This window comes from Schistocerca gregaria, chromosome 7 (genome assembly GCF_023897955.1).
Source record: "Schistocerca gregaria isolate iqSchGreg1 chromosome 7, iqSchGreg1.2, whole genome shotgun sequence".
Taxonomy (NCBI): domain Eukaryota; kingdom Metazoa; phylum Arthropoda; class Insecta; order Orthoptera; family Acrididae; genus Schistocerca; species Schistocerca gregaria.
The window spans coordinates 241,907,918-241,928,419 of record NC_064926.1 but is presented as its reverse complement, the minus strand read 5'-3'; the positions used below and the strand labels follow the sequence as shown (position 1 = coordinate 241,928,419).

Sequence of the window (20,502 nt, the reverse complement as noted above, 5' to 3'; positions counted from 1 at the left end):
CAGTGTTGATTAGCCGTGTTGTCGTGCCTTCCGCATATATTAAATTTTTATTTCTGTGGGAACAAGTGCTCAGTTCTTTTCCATAACAAACATCTATAAGGTGATAGTTTTTTGTGTAAATCTTTATTGAATTCACAAGCACCATGTCACTTTGATCTGCGATATACTTCGTCGGTGTAGTTCCTCAGTCTCTCAGTCTCATACAACACAGCTGAGTAACCTTTTTCCATTTGTAAAATTGAAGTTGTACTCCCTCTCTGTGAAACAGAGGTGTTCTATAGCCGTCGGTGGCTAAGCTAACTGTAGGGTCATCCATGCCCAAAACGTCTTGAGGCTGACGAAAACACCCGGTGGGGAACAATCCACTTATTCTTTCATCGTCCTCAGGAGACAACTCTAGAGCTAGAGTTCTAAAACTACAGTAAACTATCATAAGTGAGTGTAGTCTGTGGTAGTTAATGTCGTATGCACATTACTTGTCTGTTATGTGAGTTGCATACCTATCGGGTGTTACCTCATTATTATCTCTTTCTTTGCATATGCGATCAGTGTCTTCCTATCTTCCCCTAAAAAGTGGAAGCAGTGAACAGTCTAGAAATTACACTCCTGGAAATGGAAAAAAGAACACATTGACACCGGTGTGTCAGACCCACCATACTTGCTCCGGACACTGCGAGAGGGCTGTACAAGCAATGATCACACGCACGGCACAGCGGACACACCAGGAACCGCGGTGTTGGCCGTCGAATGGCTCTAGCTGCGCAGCATTTGTGCACCGCCGCCGTCAGTGTCAGCCAGTTTGCCGTGGCATACGGAGCTCCATCGCAGTCTTCAACACTGGTAGTATGCCGCGACAGCGTGGACGTGAACCGTATGTGCAGTTGACGGACTTTGAGCCAGGGCGTATAGTGGGCATGCGGGAGGCTGGGTGGGCGTACCGCCGAATTGCTCAACACGTGGGGCGTGAGGTATCCACAGTACATCGATGTTGTCGCCAGTGGTCGGCGGAAGGTGCACGTGCCCGTCGACCTGGGACCGGACCGCAGCGACGCACGGATGCACGCCAAGACCGTAGGATCCTACGCAGTGCCGTAGGGGACCGCACCGCCACTTCCCAGCAAATTAGGGACACTGTTGCTCCTGGGGTATCGGCGAGGACCATTCGCAACCGTCTCCATGAAGCTGGGCTACGGTACCGCACACCGTTAGGCCGTCTTCCGCTCACGCCCCAACATCGTGCAGCCCGCCTCCAGTGGTGTCGCGACAGGCGTGAATGGAGGGACGAATGGAGACGTGTCGTCTTCAGCGATGAGAGTCGCTTCTGCCTTGGTGCCAATGATGGTCGTATGCGTGTTTGGCGCCGTGCAGGTGAGCGCCACAATCAGGACTGCATACGACCGAGGCACACAGGGCCAACACCCAGCATCATGGTGTGGGGAGCGATCTCCTACACTGGCCGTACACCTCTGGTGATTGTCGAGGGGACACTGAATAGTGCACGGTACATCCAAACCGTCATCGAACCCATCGTTCTACCATTCCTAGACCGGCAAGGGAACTTGCTGTTCCAACAGGACAATGCACGTCCGCATGTATCCCGTGCCACCCAACGTGCTCTTGAAGGTGTAAGTCAACTACCCTGGCCAGCAAGATCTCCGGATCTGTCCCCCATTGAGCATGTTTGGGACTGGATGAAGCGTCGTCTCACGCGGTCTGCACGTCCAGCACGAACGCTGGTTCAACTGAGGCGCCAGGTGGAAACGGCATGGCAAGCCGTTCCACAGGACTACATCCAGCATCTCTACGATCGTCTCCATGGGAGAATAGCAGCCTGCATTGCTGCGAAAGGTGGGTATACACTGTACTAGTGCCGACATTGTGCATGCGCTGTTGCCTGTGTCTATGTGCCTGTGGTTCTGTCAGTGTGATCATGTGATGTATCTGACCCCAGGAATGTGTCAATAAAGTTTTCCCTTCCTGGGACAATGAATTCACGGTGTTCTTATTTCAATTTCCAGGAGTGTAAATGGGGGTATACAAAGGACCATGTAACCTATGGAACATTTTTGTTCTACTTAGTTATTCTGCTCTCGTCAACTAAACGTAAACAGAATTTATAGCAAAATTGAAATTGTCAATGTTTAATTTAGGTTTTATCCAAAAATTGTTGATCTGTAACATGAAATTGAAGGAAGATGTAATAAAAACAAAGGAAACAATACGGATGTATCATATAGCGCCAGAAAATGCAATTTCCTCAACAAAACTAAGATTATATCGGACTTCGCTTGATCGAACCTATATATGTTTCTGTTATTCAGAAACATATATTATATAGGTTCGATGAAGCGATGTCCGATTTAATATATATATATATATATATATATATATATGTGTGTGTGTGTGTGTGTGTGTGTGTGTGTGTGTGTGTGTGTGCACATAAACTGTACTTCCATCAAAACAAATTGCACGATACACCTAACGTGTAAGTTTGCACTAGCGTACGAAAGGTACATATTCGAAAATGCGGGCTTGTTTACGTCGTTGAACGTGAAAGATGGCCCTTTTGTAAAGCCGCTCATACTGAAACTTCTGAGAGGTCTAGGTTCAAAATTATTAGGCAGTTATTTTTATGTTGTGCATCTATAATGAAATTGCATTATGGTTTCACAATATTTTGGGCATGAAGGACGCAATTATTTATGCAGCGCATGCCATGATGTTGGCCGCCGTAGTCGTTAGTAAAAGAGAAGAACGACGACGTAATGCCAGGCGAAGGTATTGGGTTCTACCCCGACTGCGAAGAAGGGGTATAGGGAGGGACATATGCCCCCTTTTAACGAAAGATATCCACGGGAATTTTAGAACTTCAGCAGAATGGATGTGTCATGTTTTGACCAGCTTCAATCGATTTACGTGACAGGAATCGCGTAAATAACACAGTAATGAGGGAGCCGCCACACACTCTGTTTAAGCACATTTATCGCGTCCGTGTCACTCCTTTCAGCCTCTCTTCTCAGCTCGGCAGAGTAATGCGACCACAAATTTGCAAAACGCCTTTTACAGTCCTCACTGGACGCGGTCGGCTCAGCTGTTCTGATGCTTGTGGCAATTCTCTCATCAATGTCCGCCCTGGCAATCTGAAATAATACAAAAGGTACAATTAAATCAAACACGGACAGTACTTTCAGGAATTAAGGTGATACGCATACACATAGAAAGTATGTATTCACGTAAAACTTGTAAAGTCAGTATCAAACATTTGTAGACGTACCTTATTATGATACAGTTTTTCTAGGGAATCAGACAGACATTTTTCTCTGCTGTATGGCTTTCTTTTTTTATTTATTTTTATTTTTTTTTTTTTTTTGTTTGAGTCATCAGTCTTCTACATTATTTGTTCTTGAGTTCTGCAAAGCTCTCTTGAATTCTGACTCTAATACGGGAGCCCCTATCTCTTCTAAATCGATTCCTGTTTGTTCTTGTATTACACCACACAAATATTTCCCCCTCGAAGAGGGGAATTCCCGATGCACTCTTAATGTTACCACCAATGGTTTTAATTTCGCAGAAGGTCGTTTTGACTTCCCTCTATGCTAAGTCAGTCCTTCTGACTATCATTTCTTTTTCGATATCTTCACATTTTGCATGCACCCATTTCGTCTTAGTTTTCCTGCACTTTCTATTTACTTCACTTTTTAGCGATTTCTATTTCGGTGTTCCTGAATTTCTCTGAACATTTTTGTACTTCCTCCTTTCATCGATCAACTGTAGTATTTCTTCTGTTACCTATGGTTTCTTCACAGTTGCCTTCTTTGTATTGCCTTCTTTGTATTGCCTTCTTTGTATCTATGTATCTCTTTCCAACTTCTGTGATTGCCCTTTTTAGAGAGATCCATTTCTCTTCAACTGTACTGCCAACTGAGCTATTCCTTATTGCTGTATCTATAGCCTCACAGAACTTCAAGCGCTTCTCGCCATTACTTAGTACTTCCGTATTCCACTTCTTTGTGTATTGATTCTTCCTGACTAATCTAAACTTCAGCCTATTCTTCATCATTACCACATTGTGAATTGAGTGTGACCGAGCGAGGTGGCGCAGTGGTTAGACACTGGACTCCCATTCGGGAGGACGACGGTTCAATCTCGCGTCCGGCCATCCTGATTTAGGTTTTCCGTGATTTCCCTAAATCACTCCAGGCAAATGCCTGGATGGTTCCTCTGAAAGGGCACGGCCGACTTCCTTCCCTAATCCGAAGAGACCGATGTCCACGCTGTCTGGTCTCCTTCCCTAAACAACCAACCAAAATAGAGTGTGTATCTGCTTCTGGGTACGCCTTACAATCTGTTATCTGATTTCGGAATCCCTGTCTGACCATGATATAATCTAACTGAAATATTCCCGTATCATCGGCCATTTCCAGGTATACCTCCTCCTCTTGTGATTTTTGAACAGAGCATTCGCTATTAAGAACTGAGATTTAGTACATAACTCAATTAGCCTTTCTCCTCTCTCATTCCTTCTGCCAATCCCATATTCTTCTGCAACTTTTCCTTCTACTCCTTCCCCTGCAACTGTACTCCAGTCCCCGACGATTATTTGACTTTCATCTTCCTTTGCGTACTGTACCACCCTTTCAATATCCTCATATACTTTCTCTACCACTTCATCAACAGCTGAACTATCGTTGCCGGTGTTGGTTTGCTGTCGATTCTGATACGAACAACCCTATCAGTGAACTGTTCACAGTAACACACTCTCCGCCCTACCTTCTTATTCATAGCTACTCCACTCCCATTTTACAATTTTCTGCTGCCGTTGATTCTACCCTATACTCATCTGACCAGAAATCCTTGTCTTCTTTCTGATTCACTTCACTGACTCGTATTACATTTAGACTGAGTCTCTGCATTTTCGTTTTCAGGTTTTCAAGCTTCCCTGTCACATTCAAGCTTTTGATATTCCACACCCCGACTCGTACAACGTTATCCTTTCGCTGGTTATTCAATGTTTTTCTCATGCTCCCCCATCCCCTCGGCAGTCCCCTCCCTGAGATTCGAATAGGGAACTATTCTGGAGTATTTTGCCAATGAAGAGATAATCATGACAATTTTTTTCTTTACGGACCACATGCCCTGTGGGTAAACTTTATGTGTCTTTAATGCAGTGGTTTCCATTGCTTTCTGCATTCTCATGCCATTGATCAGTGCTGATTCTTCTGCCTTTAGGGGCAGTTTCCCACCCGAAGGACAAGAGTGCTCAGAACCTCTGTTCGATTCTCCGCCCTCTTTGACAAGGCCGTCGGCAGAATGAGGATGATTTCTTATGCCGAAAGTCTTCGGCCGCCAATGCTGGTTATTGATTAAAATTTAAGTCGTGGCGAGTTTCGAACATGGGTTCTATTACTTTTGATTACTAACCAAAGATTCTACCCCCTTTTTTTCGTTGCATATGTCCCATGACACATTTTCAAGTTCAGCATTGAGCCGTTGACTCAGTTTTTTGTTACAGAGGGCAGATGACCCTCTGACCGAACAAGCTGAACTACCGTGTTCGCACCCCTACACCTCGGTATAGCTCACTAAGCGTACCTCTTCTTTCTTTATTCCTTTTGCTATTCTACAATAAGAAGCTTTCATTAGGAATACGAACTTTCTCGTTGGCAATACAAAAAGAGAATTTTCATTTCTTCTATTCAAGTCGTTATGAAAAATTACTCAATGAAAAATCTGTAAAATACCTCCCACAACAGCGAAAATAGTCCTCCAGAACTCACGTATATACCTTCTGCTGCCCACTGATGAAAACAATAAAAAGCAGAAAGCCCGTGCGAAACGATGTTGGCTCCAATTTCTCCCTGGTGTATAAACCGTCTGCTTAAAATCGTCGCGTCACCCATTCTACCAGCGGTTGACAGGGCATCTAAATCTGACTTGTACACATTAGGTGTGGCGTGTAATACTGGCTTTACTCCAGCGACTCACATTTCTGCGAACCTTTTCCGTATGCGCAAACACTTTCCATAAGTCTAGAAACATACATCAACCTATTGCCCTTCATTCATGGTGCCTGATATCGTGTAAGAAAAGAACACATAAGCTGAGTTTCACATGAGCGACGCTTTCTAGGACCGTGTTTATTCGTAGACAGAAACTTATCTACCTCAAGGAAATTAATTACACTGCTGGAAAAAATTCGGACTCCCATTCAGAAGGTCCCAGTTCATTCAAGATTTATTTTACGTAAGGAGTATATGAAATGATTACATTTACAGATCAATAGAACTAGTAGTTCTGCGGTACCAGGCGTAGATCCATGCTGAAACACCCATATTAGTATGTGGTGTAGCCTCCAAGGACATCAATGCAGGCACTGATTGTGGGATCCAGTCAATCCTACAGATAGCGAATAGTGTCCTGGGATACGTCATGCCACGCTCACTCGACCTGTTCACGTAGTTTTGTAAGAGTTGTTGGCTGATGAGTTGCACGGCTTGCTTGTCGTCCCTTGTATCCCATATCAATTCGATTCCAGACGACTCCGGTGATCTTTCTGGCCAGGGAAGCTGCTGCACGTCTTGCAGAGCACGCTGAATTTCACGAGCAGTGCGTGGACGAGCATTATCCTGTTAGAACACTACATATTCGTCCTGTTGCAAGAACGGTAAAAGAACAAGTGCAACAACGTTCTGCATGTAGAGAGAGCAGCTTAGTGTCCCCTCCAGAAACACCAAAGGTGAACGGGGACTGTAGCTTATTGCACCTCAGACCATAAGGCCTATGGTATGGACAGTGTGTCTTGGACGAATGCACTCTGCGAGACAGCGCCCACCATTCCTACGTTTAAAGCGCAAACGACCATCAGTTGCGTGATGACAGAATCTGCTTTCATTGCTGAAGACCATGGCGCACCACTCCATCTTCCAAATAATCCTCTGATGGCACCAATGGAGCCCCGCACGTCGATTCTGTGACGCGAGTGGAAGACGCGCTAGAGGTGTACGTGCTAGTAGTCGCATGCTAATAACCCGTTCGCAAGAGTTCATGTGGAAACGTCTGGGCTCACAAGGTCTCTTATCTATGCTGTGGTAGCTGTATGATCTGCGACTACTGCCCTTACGATATGATGATCCTGGCGGGCGCAAGTGTTACGCGTATGTGCAGAAACTCCTCTACGGGTGTGAGAATGTTCACATGGTCCCTGGTACCGGTATCTTTGCACAACTGACGAAGCACGTCCAACTTGTGTGGCAGTTCTCCGAAAGCCACAATTTGAGCCTTTTCAAAGCCGCTCAGTAGGCTGTAGGATGCACGAGTGCGTCTCCGTAGCATTGTTGCCTCGTTGCTTAACACGTTTGCAAGACACTGAGCCTTCTGTGAGCATTCCCTATTGGAAATCTGCGATAAGGTCTTACTGAGGTCTGCTGAGGTCGTCGGTCCCTAAGCCTGCACACTACTTAACCTCACTTAAACTAACTTAAGCTAAGCACAACACACACCCATGCCCGATGGAGGACACGAGAAAATGGCTGTAAGCACTATGGGACTTAACATCTGAGGTCATCAGTCCCCTAGACTTAGAACTACACTCCTGGAAATTGAAATAAGAACACCGTGAATTCATTGTCCCAGGAAGGGGAAACTTTATTGACACATTCCTGGGGTCAGATACATCACATGATCACACTGACAGAACCACAGGCACATAGACACAGGCAACAGAGCATGCACAATGTCGGCACTAGTACAGTTTATATCCACATTTCGCAGCAATGCAGGCTGCTATTCTCCCATGGAGACGATCGTAGAGATGCTAGATGTAGTCCTATGGAACGGCTTGCCATGCCATTTCCACCTGGCGCCTCAGTTGGACCAGCGTGCGTGCTGGACGTGCAGACCGCGTGAGACGACGCTTCATCCAGTCCCAAACATGCTCAATGGGGGACAGATCCGGAGATCTTGCTGGTCAGGGTAGTTGACTTGCACCTTCAAGAGCACGTTGGGTGGCACGGGATACATGCGGACGTGCATTGTCCTGTTGGAACAGCAAGTTCCCTTGCCGGTCTAGGAATGGTAGAACGATGGGTTCGATGACGGTTTGGATGTACCGTGCACTATTCAGTGTCCCCTCGACAATCACCAGAGGTGTACGGCCAGTGTAGGAGATCGCTCCCCACACCATGATGCTGGGTATTGGCCCTGTGTGCCTTGGTCGTATGCAGTCCTGATTGTGACGCTCACCTGCACGGCACCAAACACGCATACGACCATCATTGGCACCAAGGCAGAAGCGACTCTCATCGCTGAAGACGACACGTCTCCATTCGTCCCTCCATTCACACCTGTCGCGACACCACTGGAGGCGGGCTGCACGATGTTGGGGCGTGAGCGGAAGACGGCCTAGCGGTGTGCGGGACCGTAGCCCAGCTACATGGAGACGGTTGCGAGTGGTCCTCGCCGATACCGCAGGAGCAACAGCGTCCCTAATTTGCTGGGAAGTGGCGGTGCGGTCCCCTACGGCACTGCGTAGGATCCTACGGTCTTGGCGTGCATCCGTGCGTCGCTGCGGTCCGATGTACTGTACATCGATGTACTGTGGAGACCTCACGCCCCACGTGTTGAGCAATTCGGCAGTACGTCCACCCGGCCTCCCGCATGCCCACTATACGCCCTCGCTCAAAGTCCGTCAACTGCACATACGGTTCACGTCCACGCTGTCGCGGCATGCTACCAGTGTTAAAGACTGCGATGGAGCTCCGTATGCCACAGCAAACTGGCTGACACTGACGGCGGCGGTGCACAAATGCTGCGCAGCTAGCGCCATTCGACGGCCAACACCGCGGTTCCTGGTGTGTACGCTGTGCCGTGCGTGTGATCATTGCTTGTACAGCCCTCTCGCAGTGTCCGGAGCAAGTATGGTGGGTCTGACACACCGGTGTCAATGTGTTCTTTTTTCCATTTCCAGGAGTGTACTTAAATCTAACTAACCTAAGGAAATCACACACATCCATGCTCGAGGCAGGAATCGAACCTGCAACCGTAGCAGCAGCGCGGTTGCGGACTGAAGTAGGACTCTAACCTCCGCCGGGGGGAGGGGGGGGGGGGGGGGGGGAGAGCCGCGCGAACCGCGACAAGACCCCCCTAGACCGCACGGCTACCCCGCGCTGTGGCATTCTCTATTGAAGGGTAGAGACAGATCACGCTCTGATAGCTATACCACTACGCTATCTGTTGGCGAACGACGCTGAAACAATTATTCCAACATCAGTACGTCTGCCATACCGCAGATGGCATATTCCGTCAACGGATCAAAATCAACGTCGTTTTTCTGGCAGCGTACGTTCGAATTTGGAATATGCTCAAGAATTCTTCAGCAAACCGTTGTTCAGGATATTGGTCTATAATTTTGCGAGTCCGTTCATTTGCTCTTCTTGCATACAGGAGTCACCTGCGCTTTTTTCCAGTCGCTTGGAACTTTACGCTTGGCGAGAGACTGGCGATTGGTGCATGTGTCGCCATAGGCACATTTTTCTCATTATATAATGAAATTCATTTAATTAGTAATAACAGAATGAAATTGCGAACGTTTTAGGTTAGGTTTAACCATTACAGTAAAGTATGTATGCAGAACTGTTAACGGATCCTAATCAAGGCTCAACATACGTTACGTACCAAGAATAATGGAAATATAACTCTTGTGCGCAATTTCTGGTTAAGCCACCTCACAAGGACAATTATAAATTTAAAAATTAGAGGGTCGCCACCAACCCAAGTCCTCCCTAACAATTGAGAAAAGACCGAACTGGAAATTATCAATTCCGTTAAATTAAGAATTTAATTATAAGAACGCATTTTTTAAAGACACTAACGAGATGAACAGCATTGTATGTCGTATGTCAGTGAGCTTGTTAATTAAATTGATTTTTCCTCCCATTTTTGTTCATCAGATTAACTTAAAATAAAACAAGGGATAGAAAATTAATTTTAAAACTGGCATAAATGAGAAAAATAAAGGACGCAGAGTTTATCTTTTACGTAGCACATTTATTTCATTACTTAATTTGATGCACATCCTATGAATACAAATGACTGGTGCCTGAATAGAAAATTTAACTAAATATTTCGCCAAAAAATGGTAGGAAAGCGCAATTAAAAAAGGAAAAACACACGAAAGGGAAGTGGAAAACAATAATTCAATCATTCCATCTGCGTACCCACGACAGAAATAGTTCAGAGAGATACCTATCCCAATTATGCTCATGCACTAACTTGGAAAGAGGTTTATGCGATTCGCAAGGTTTGATATACGACATGGAATCCGCGCTGACGCTTACGAACGGCCGAACTTCAGCACTTGGTAAACGAAACTGTTCAGAAATTATACATTAAACCAGGCACAAATGTAAGAAATTTTAATGGGTCAATGGCAGAATTATTTTGCCGTCACAAAATAAAATTAGCTCGGCAAGGCACAAGCCATCTCTAGGAACAACGAACTGTACTCAACAACCTCTAGCTGCAGAGTGTCTTTTGTCCACCGAGCTTCACCTAACTACCGGTGCAACGGAAGCTACCAGAGGGGTAGGCTTCCGCCACCAACCTGACAGACAAACAAACCTCAGACTAAAAGGGGTAAACCTCTCCGTCCAGGTACTGGTATCCTAAGTTGGTCATCCCGTGCTACCCTGCAAACGAGAAGCAAACATCACCTGCTCCTAGCAGACGACAACCAACTCAGCGTCCCCCACAAAAGAAACCAGAAACCACTTGTAAAAACACTCATTCAGTCACATTTACGCACACACAGTGTAGGGCGAAGGGAAAAACGTAATAAATACAAGCCATGACTTCCTATGTAACACAAAAACATAATATCATTTAATAAGCCTTACTTTGATTGCTCAGTCTTTCTGGGAGAGTTAATAAATTAAAACGCAATCAGGCGGTGGACAGAATAGAATGCACAGAATTCAGTGAGACAAGCGTCTATGAAACGACTTCACAGAGACGTTTCACAGTTAATAATAGCGTTTGAAGCTACACATTTACTATTTCCAGTCATTTTACGACAGGCGTTGAATAAGTAACGAAACACATTTTATTTTTCTGAAAGCAGTTTGGTTTTACTGAGGATTGCAGTACACCATACTATTCCCAACTCTTTTGCCAACAAAACTCTGTTCTTCAACGTAACCTCCACTGAATTTAGTATCATCTTACTGGGAAGGCCTGTACTCACACATGGCACCACTCTACTGGTCGACGTCGGAGCCAGCGTCCTACTGCGTCAATAACTTTCCCACAATCCAAGCACCGCTTCCCGCGGAGTGTATCCTTCGTTGGGCCAACAAATGGAAAGTGCGAGATCCTCGCCGTAGAGTGCATGAGGAAGAATGGTCAACTGCAGTTTTGTTAGCGCCTCTCGGATGTACAGACTTGTATGGAAGCTTGCGGTGTCATGGAGAAGCACAAGTTAGTTTGCATTTCTGTAGCAACGAACATGGTGTTCTCTTTGTCGACATCGACAGCCACATCGAACAGGTTTGCACGACCTTTTTGCAATGATGAAACACCCCTCGCCCAACGACTCACCATGCTTTTTCCAGGTCTCCGTAGACATTCTGCAAGCGCCTATGAATATCTGCGGTTCTCTGGTTTTCCGCCATAAGAAATAAGTTACAGCTATCCGCTTGGAACGCTCCGTTGCCGTCATTTTTAAAGCTACGTATAGCGCCGCCACCTGTCGGAACTTCATGAAACTTTGTGGCTGAAGCGGAACTATTGCACTACGTCCCATAAGAGACACCGCATTTTTTTCAACCGAAATTGGTCAAGAAATAAATGTGTGCATTACTTACTGAATGCCCCTCGAATTTTATTTTCAATACGGTTTTCAGAGGGTGAACTTCCATCCACTGGTGGACTTACGTGAATAAATAAATGTGCTGTGTGAATGACAATGGGATAATATGTGGTTCAGTCTAGTAGAAGAAGACAAAAATAAAATATTATTTTAGTATACGCCTCCATTTTTATGGACACTTTTGGTTGCAAAGACAAACTGAAAAAAAATTATATAGCCTCAATTCTCTTCCTGTCGTGTATGTATCATATACACTTTGTATTCACTTCATTGAAATTAGCAAAGACGACATACTAGAAGCAACGAAGCGTAAATAACAAATAAAATAACAGTTAATGGTACAATTTTTACCATTATTATTGTTATTATTATTATGTTGCATTAGTTACATTAAATGCTTGTGTGTGTGTGTGTGTGTGTGTGTGTGTGTGTGTGTGTGTGTGTGTGGTGATGCCGGGGTGCCGAGTTCGATTCCCGGCCGGGTCAGAGATTTGATCCTCTCAAGGAATGGATATTGTTTTGTCCTCATCATCGTTTTATTACAATCGAAGTGTAAGTCTCCGAATTGGCATCAATAAAAAGACCTGCGCTAGGCAGCTGAACAACCCCAGATGGGGTCTCCCGGCACGGATGGGATGTGTTACCTCCTTTCAGTCCTCTGGATTTTTCTTTCTTGGAACTGAAGTGTACAGCACTCCCTTTCATACGACTGAAGAATTGGGCCAGCGATTTTTATGTCCTGACAAGATTTGCAAGATGATCAGATGGTGTTTGAAAGAATTCGTAACTCACTGCAGAGATGTGTATGGCATTGCAGCCAAATGCGGACATTGTACCCCAAGTTTATGAAGGAAAACTGTTTTACTTTATAAATAGCAAACTGTAGAAACGTACAATGACCAAGGAAGAACTGTAGTAAGCTTAAAACGAAAAAACCAAAAGAGTAGCAGTTGATAATCTCCCAGCTGTTTCCAAACTAGCGCCGCTGTCTAACTGCATGAAGTACGGTTCACATGGCTCTGAGCACTATGGGACTTAACATCTGTGGTCATCAGTCCCCTAGAACTTAGAACTACTTAAACCTAACTAACCTAAGGACATCATACACATCCATGCCGGAGGCAGGATTCGAACGTGCGAGCGTAGCAGTCGCGCGGTTCCGGACTGAGCGCCTGAACCGCTAGACCACCGCGGCCGGCATGAAGTACGATTAACAGAATAACAAATCTGCTTCAGTTGCCAGTAATTATTTATTGCACTACCGCCTTCGAAGCCTAACGCTTTATCTTCAGCTGCCACCAACTGTGAACAAGAGAAGGAGCTACTACCATACGAGAACTGTGGGTTTGACATACAAAAATGAAAGGAAAGACATGAAAAGTGGTGTACTTACATAATTATAGAGATATAATATAAATATGTGAAGGCCGGGTCAGTCAGTCATAAGGAAGGTCACACCCGCATCATACAGACGCATGGGTCTGGAACAAAGACGTTAACATAGAGGGAGGAATATGTACAGAAAGGAACTCGATAAATAAAAAATTAATAAGTAATTGCTGTATCTTGTTGGACCAGCAACCGCGGCCCCCACCTCCACAGCAAGACACGGAAGTGCCTAGTGCACACGGCCAGGTAGCCAGCTGAGCACGGGGTGTATGCTACTGGCGTAGTAGTCAGTAAGTTGGGGAACAGAAGTAGATAGCCGAAAAAAATTCGGAAACAGGGGTGGACTGGTCCGTCCGCTTACATAAGTGTTGTTTACAAGATCGATACAAAATAGAAGAGAAATAACTTCAGTTGGTTCAAATGGCTCTAAGCACTATGAGACTTAACATCTAAGGTCATCAGTCCCCTAGACTTAGAAATACTTAAATCTGTCTAACCTAAGGACATCACACACATCCATGTCCGAGGCAGGATTCGTCTTTAGCACAACATCTCAAATGCTTCTTCGATTATCTTCTGTCCTGTTTTTCCCACAGTTCATGTTTCACTGCCATACAATGCTATATTCCAGACGTACATTCTCAGAAATTTCTTCCTCAAATTAAGGCCCATATTTGATATTAATAGACTTCTCTTGACCAGGAATGGCTTTTTTTGTCATAGCTAGTCTGCCGTTGATATCCTCCTTGCTCCGTCCGTCATTGGTAGCAGAATTCCTTAAGTTCATCTACTTCGTGACCATCAATCCTGAAGTTAACATTCTCGCTGTTCTCATTTCTACTACTTCTAATTACCTATGTCTTTCTTCGATTTACTCTCAGTCCATAATCTGTACACATTAGACTGTTCATTTAGTTCACCAGATCATGTAATTTTTCTTCATTCTCTCGTGCTTTACCTTTCCTAAAGCCAAACTCATCGTCATCTAGCGCATCCTCAATTTTCGTTTCAATTCTTCTGTACATTATTCTTGTCAGCAACTTGGATGCATGAGGTGTTAAGCTGATTGTGCTATAATTCTTGCACTTGTCAGTTCTTGCCGTCTTCGGAATTGTGTGGATAATGTTTTCCGAAAGTCAGATGGTATGTCGCCACACTCATACATTCTACACCCCAAAGTGAATAGTCACTTTGTTGCCACTTAGCCCAATGATTTTAGGAATTCTGATGCAATGGTATCTATCCCTCCTGCCTTATTTGATCTTCAGTCGTCCAAAGCTCTTTTAAATTCCAATTCTAATATTGGCACCCCTATCTCTTCTAAATCGACTCCTGTTTCTTCTTCTATAACATCAGACAACTCTTCTCCCTCTTAGATACTTTCAATGTACTCATTCCATCTATCAGTTCACTCCTTTGCATTTAACAGTGGAATTCCCGATGCACTCATAATGTTATCACCCTTCCTTTTAATGTCGCCGGAGGTTGTTATGACTTTCCTGTATTTTGAGTCTGTCCTTCCGACAATCATTTCTTTTTCGATTTCTTCACCTTTTCCCTTCAGCCATTTCGTCTCAGCTTCCCTCCACTTCCTATTTATTTCATTCCTCAGCCACTTGTATTTCTGTATTCCTGAGTTTCCTGTAACATTCTTGTACTTCCTCCTTTCATCGACCAATTGAAGTATTTCTCCTGTTATCCATGCTTCCTTCGTAGTTACCTTCTTTCTATCTACGTTTCCCTTCCCAACTTCTGTAACGGCTCTTTTTGTAGGTGTCCATTCCTCTTCAACTGCACTGCCTACTGAGCTACTCCTTATTGCTGTATCAATAGCCTTACAGAACTTCAAGCGTATCTAACCCTTACTTACTACTTCGGTATCCCACTTCTTTGTGTATTTTGTCTTCCTGACTAATCTCATTTCGTCTTAGCTTCCCTGCATTTCCTATTTATTTCCGTTTTCAGCGACTTGTACTTCTGTATTCCTGAATTTCCCTGGACATTTCATCGATCAACTGAAGCATTTCTTCGCGGTTACCTTCTTTGTACCTATGTATCTCTTTCCAACTTCCTTTTTAGACAGATCCATTTCTCTTCAGCCTTACTGCCAACTCAGCTACTCCTTATTGCTGTATCTATAGCCTTAGAGAACTTCGACAGTAACTCGTCATTTCTTAGTACTTCCGTATCCCATTTCTTTGTGTACTGATTCTTAAATTTGGTTCATAAATTTCATCCTACTCTTCATCACTACTATATTGTGATCTGAGTCTATATCTGCTCCGGGGTACGCCTTGCAAATGAGTATCTGGTTTCGAAATCTCTGTCTGACCATGATGTAATATAACTGAAATCTTCCCTTATACTTTTCCAAATATACCTCTTACTTTTGTAATTCTTGAACAGAGCATTCGCTATTGCGAACTAAGATTTACTACAGAACACAATTAGTCTTTCTTGTCTCTCATTCCTTGTCCCAAGCCCATATTCTATTGTAACCTTTTCTTCTACTCCTTCCCCTATAAGTGCATTCCAGTCCCACATGACTATTAGATTTTTATCCCCCTTTACATATTACCCTTTCAGTATCCTTATACACTTTCTCCATCTCTTCATCTTTAGCTTACGACGTCGGCGTGTATACCTGAACTATCGTTGTCGGTTTTGGTTTGCTGTCGATCTGATAAGAACAACGCTGTCACTAAACTGTTCACAGTCCTATTCATAACGAATCTTACTCCAGTTACCATTTCCTGCTGCTGTTGATTCTACCCTATACTCATCTGACCAGAAATCCTTGTCTTCTTTTCACTTCACTGACCCCTACCATATCTACTGTAGATTGAGCCTATGCATTTCCCTTTTCTGATTTTCTGGTTCCCGTACCACGTTCAAGCTTCAGACATTCCACGCCCCGACTCGTAGAACGTTATCCTTTCGTTGATTATTCAGTCTTTTTCTCACTGTAACCTCCCTCTCGGCAGTCCGCTCCCAGAGATCCGAATGGGGGACTATTCCGGAATCTTTTGCCAATGGAGAGATCATCAAGACACTTCTTCAACTACAGACCACATGTTCTGTGGATACACGTTACATGTCTTTAATGCAGTGGTTTCTATTGCCTTCTGCATCCTCATGTCGTTGATCATTGCTGGTCCTCCCGTCTTTAGGGGCAGTTTCCCATCCCTAGGACAAGAGAGTGCCCTGATCCTCTGTCCGCTCCTCCGCCACCCTCGTTGACAAGGCCGTTGGCAGAATGAGGGTGACTTCTTAAGCCGGAAGTCTTCTGCTGCCAACGCTGGTTGTTACTCAAAATTTAAGCAGCGGCGGGGTTCGAAACCAGGATCGAAAACGTTTTAAATCAAAGACCATATCCCTAGACCATGAGTGTTTGCATGAACACATACAAATAATACACCAGGTAAATAAAAAGCAGACAGTCTGCGTCTGCTATATTATTTCCATTGAACTTATATGTAGCCATTCCAGTGGAAAGTATAGGACACGCCCTTCCTTTATCACATCACAGCCAAGAGTGAAGTACTGGTCTCAGGCTTTAGTGGACTGACATTCACTCGCACTTAAATGCATGATTTTGAACAGAGCCTATTGGCGTTCTCCATATTCCCCACCCTAAATCACGTCACCTCCTTTTTCTGCAAATAATGACTTATTACGTTATATGTACAATATAACGGATGAGTTACCTGTATTGTATCGGCACTTGGTTTTGTACCGCTACTATAGAATTCTTACCACTTGCACCATCCGACATTTAGTGAGGTAGCGCAGACTACCTGCTTGTTTGGGCTACATTGTCAGCTTTGAATTTTATATGTTGAGGAAATGATCGTCTGAAGAAAGCGTTGATTTCGTTATAGTTTTCATCTAACTTTTTATTTACTTGATGAGGAGAGTTGTCATTATAAGGTAAGTGGCAACATAATGTGATATTTATGGATGTATATACGTGAAACAACCTTAGTTTACAGACAGTCAACAATCTCGGTTCGTTTTAATCCATTGGTAGGAAATTAACAAAGAAGAAATGGCGAAGTTGCCTATGACGTACCGCTGTAAGTGACTAATATTTGCAGAGGACAATTTGAGAAATTTGCTTCCAGAAAATTTTTAAAAGCGCGTTTAGGATTATTAGTGAAACATAATGTTTACAAATGAAATGGTAAATTTTCTACTGCGTCCTTTATACTCAGTTATTAATCAACTAATTAGTTTGTTTTGTAGTTTGGAAACAGAAACGCGTTATGGAAAGCAGAGCTCAAATGAATGGTATGTAGCTGTAACAGTGCATCAAAATGTATATCAAGGCGTCAATAAACTTACATGTATATATGATGTGCCTAACAACTAAGAGGAATGCTGAAAATAAAACAAAAATGCAAACAGGAATATAAAACTATTTAGTCGCAGTAAAGTATTTGTCAACGAGCTAGAAAACGAACTTGAAAAGAATATTCTTACAGTTGAAGATATGATGTTCGGTTTAAATATTTCGAATGTAAGAAAGCTTGCTTTCGAAATGGCAGAACGAAAGGGGGAGTTTCAATAGAAGCCATGACAGGCGAAAAGTGTGTTGAAGAAATTCATCGAAGAATCATCGCCGAATGCGAGGGAAACGATATGACGAAAGCTCTAAGCAAAATGTCGAGACCTAGGCAAGGAGCCTGTTAGCTCACGAGCTGCCCATGAAGAAAAAAAAAAAAAAAAGATTAAGCGGCGCAGAGGAGAAGAAATCTAGAACTACAGCTCCATCTGTGAAAAGGATGTGTGAAACGCAAAATGTGGATCCATGCGAAGCGTGCAGTGGTTGGGAAAGTAGTGGGAAAGTTGCCTGTAAATAGTGAAGGTGGTACTATTTATGAACCCACTGGTAGAAATTAGGAAAAACATATCCAATTTCTACAACTTGCAGATGTTAAGAAATCTAAATGCAGGATGTCTCTTGTTGTCAGAATGTATATTCTTTAAATAAGATACGAAGAACAAAGCCCTGCAGTTGAAGATAACATTGTTTAAATAATTTTGTAGCTTACTGTGTAGGCTACAATAAACAAAATCTCCAAAGTGGTAAAATTTAGACAACTCTCCCCTTCCGCTCCTTTTCACTGGGGGCCTTTAATTTTTGGAACTTCTTTTTATTTCAAGTCGCTCACTATGCTCATACACAGGCCAGTCACATTAATCTGACCAACGCGTACGTCCGACATCAACGTGCAATATCAACTCCCAGGCGGCAGGCGGCAGCACTAGCACTGCAGTGTATGTAAAGCATCTTCTTGTCTTAATGCGGAAACGGAGCGATTAATCTGACGTCCAAAAGGGTATCATCATTATCCTTCAGGCCAAGGGAGGAAGCATTTCCGAAGCGGCCACGGTTAAAGTTGCTGTGCGTAGCAAACAGACGCTATCCAAAACTGAAGACAACTCTGGTGCACCAAGGGTCATAGATGACAATGGTGAAAAGACGTGGAACTGTTGAGCAATTGGGCGCTCAAATGAACCAAGGGACTACCAGCAGTGCCTCCTCAACGACTGTTCAATAAACGTTGCTAAGTAAGGGCATCTGCAGCAGTCACCTGGTCCATGCACCCATGCTGACTGCTGCTCATCAGCGGCGAAGGCTGGAATTTGCACGCCAGCACCACAACTAGACGTCCACGGGATAGCGACAGGTTGATTTTTCAGATGAATCACGTTATGAGCTCCATCGGACGAATGGCCGTTGACGTGTACGGCCCTGTAACAATCGTTGGAAGTGTCTAGGCCAGAAGAGGGAGCATTGTGGTCTGCGGAATGTTTTCGTGGCATTCGCTGGGTGATCTCGTCATTGTGGAAGGCACAGTGAAGGCACACAATTATGCATCCCTGTTTTTCCTCGGTATCATGGCATCTACGTGCAAGACAATGCAGCTTGTCAAACTGCTCGCCGTCTACGCACATAGCTCGGAGAGCACCAGGATGAGTTGAGCTAACTTCCCTGACCACCAAACTCCCCGGATTTAAACGCAATGGAGAGTCTGAAAGAGCATCTCGATCTATTCATGGATCGTCAGCTGGCCACGGCACTGGAATCGGCATGGCTCCACATCCCTGGCAGTACGTTCCAGAACTTCATTGGCTCTCTTTCTGTATGTCCGCACTGCAAAAGTTAGCTAAACAGGCCTTTGACTGGTGGTCACATTGATGTGACTGGACCGGGTATTTCGCAATTTAGGATACATTATTTTATGCCCTAGTTCCTTCCCACGGTTTCTCCATGCATTCAAAGTCTCCCTACCTCTCTCTTCTCTAAGTTGAAATGGGGGTGGAGGAGGGAAGGAGTTTGAGGGAATAGGAGAGGCCCAACACTTCATCGTCTTTGGAACTTAACAGTCCGAGTTTTCAGGCTGGACAGAGGACCCCCTACCCCCACCCACGCCATGTGCCACGACTGGTATAGACTGCTACAGAAAGACTACAGTTTTCAGTTTCCTTGCAAACTGTTGTCATCTTCTTAGTGTACCTTACAAAGAGACTGGTAGCAGGTTTCAGTCGGTTGTAAAATGAGTGTGTGTGTGTTGGTGTTTGCAGGCTGGAGTCGCGGCACCGGGAGTGGATCCTGCAGCGACAGCGCGAGCTGGGCTGGTCGGAGGAGGCGCTGTCGGGCCTGGAGGAGCTGCTGGACAGGGGGGACGCCCTGGTGGTGGCGCCGACGCCGCTGCGGCCCTACAGCAGGGGGCGCGTGCTGCTGCGGGGCGCCGACCCCACGCTGCCGCCGCGCGTCCAGCCCAGCTACCTGCAAGACCCCAGGGACGTGGACACCATGCTCGCGGGTATCAGGTACCGAAGCATTGCATCACCAAACATACCAAACGCATAGAGATGTAACACCGCGGTGGCACTGAAACGAGCTCCTCTGGCTTGTCTTCTGTCGTCAAAACAAGAGTGGCTCCACAAGTCCATCCATAAGGATGGACTTTTACACAGGATGTTTGCGGGACCCCGGCTGTTAACACAAAATGTCAAATCAAAAGACCTTCAGTCGTCTAAATGGACATTTTTATTGTGTTTGTGCTACGTTTCAGCGATACACACCTGACTCACCTGTATCAAGAATAACACCTCTTGTAGTTTCGAAATGGGAGCCAGTGTACAGTCACTGGTATCCGTAGACTTCTTTCTAACAACGCGATCCCTTCGACTCTCAGAGAAATGCTTATCCAACAGTCTAACAGTCTGTGAGGGAAGTT

The 20,502-nt window shown here is 44.7% G+C and overlaps 1 protein-coding gene across 2 annotated transcripts in view; it reads left to right on the top strand.

Moving 5' to 3' along the window:
- LOC126282106 (glucose dehydrogenase [FAD, quinone]-like) overlaps positions 1-20,502 on the top strand; it is a 230,275-nt gene that overhangs the window by 187,555 nt on the left and 22,218 nt on the right. For both annotated transcript variants that reach the window (XM_049981568.1, XM_049981567.1), the window contains exon 7: positions 19,844-20,092. In XM_049981568.1, coding sequence (XP_049837525.1) covers positions 19,844-20,092 — 249 coding nt within the window. The remainder of the gene's footprint in view (positions 1-19,843; positions 20,093-20,502) is intronic.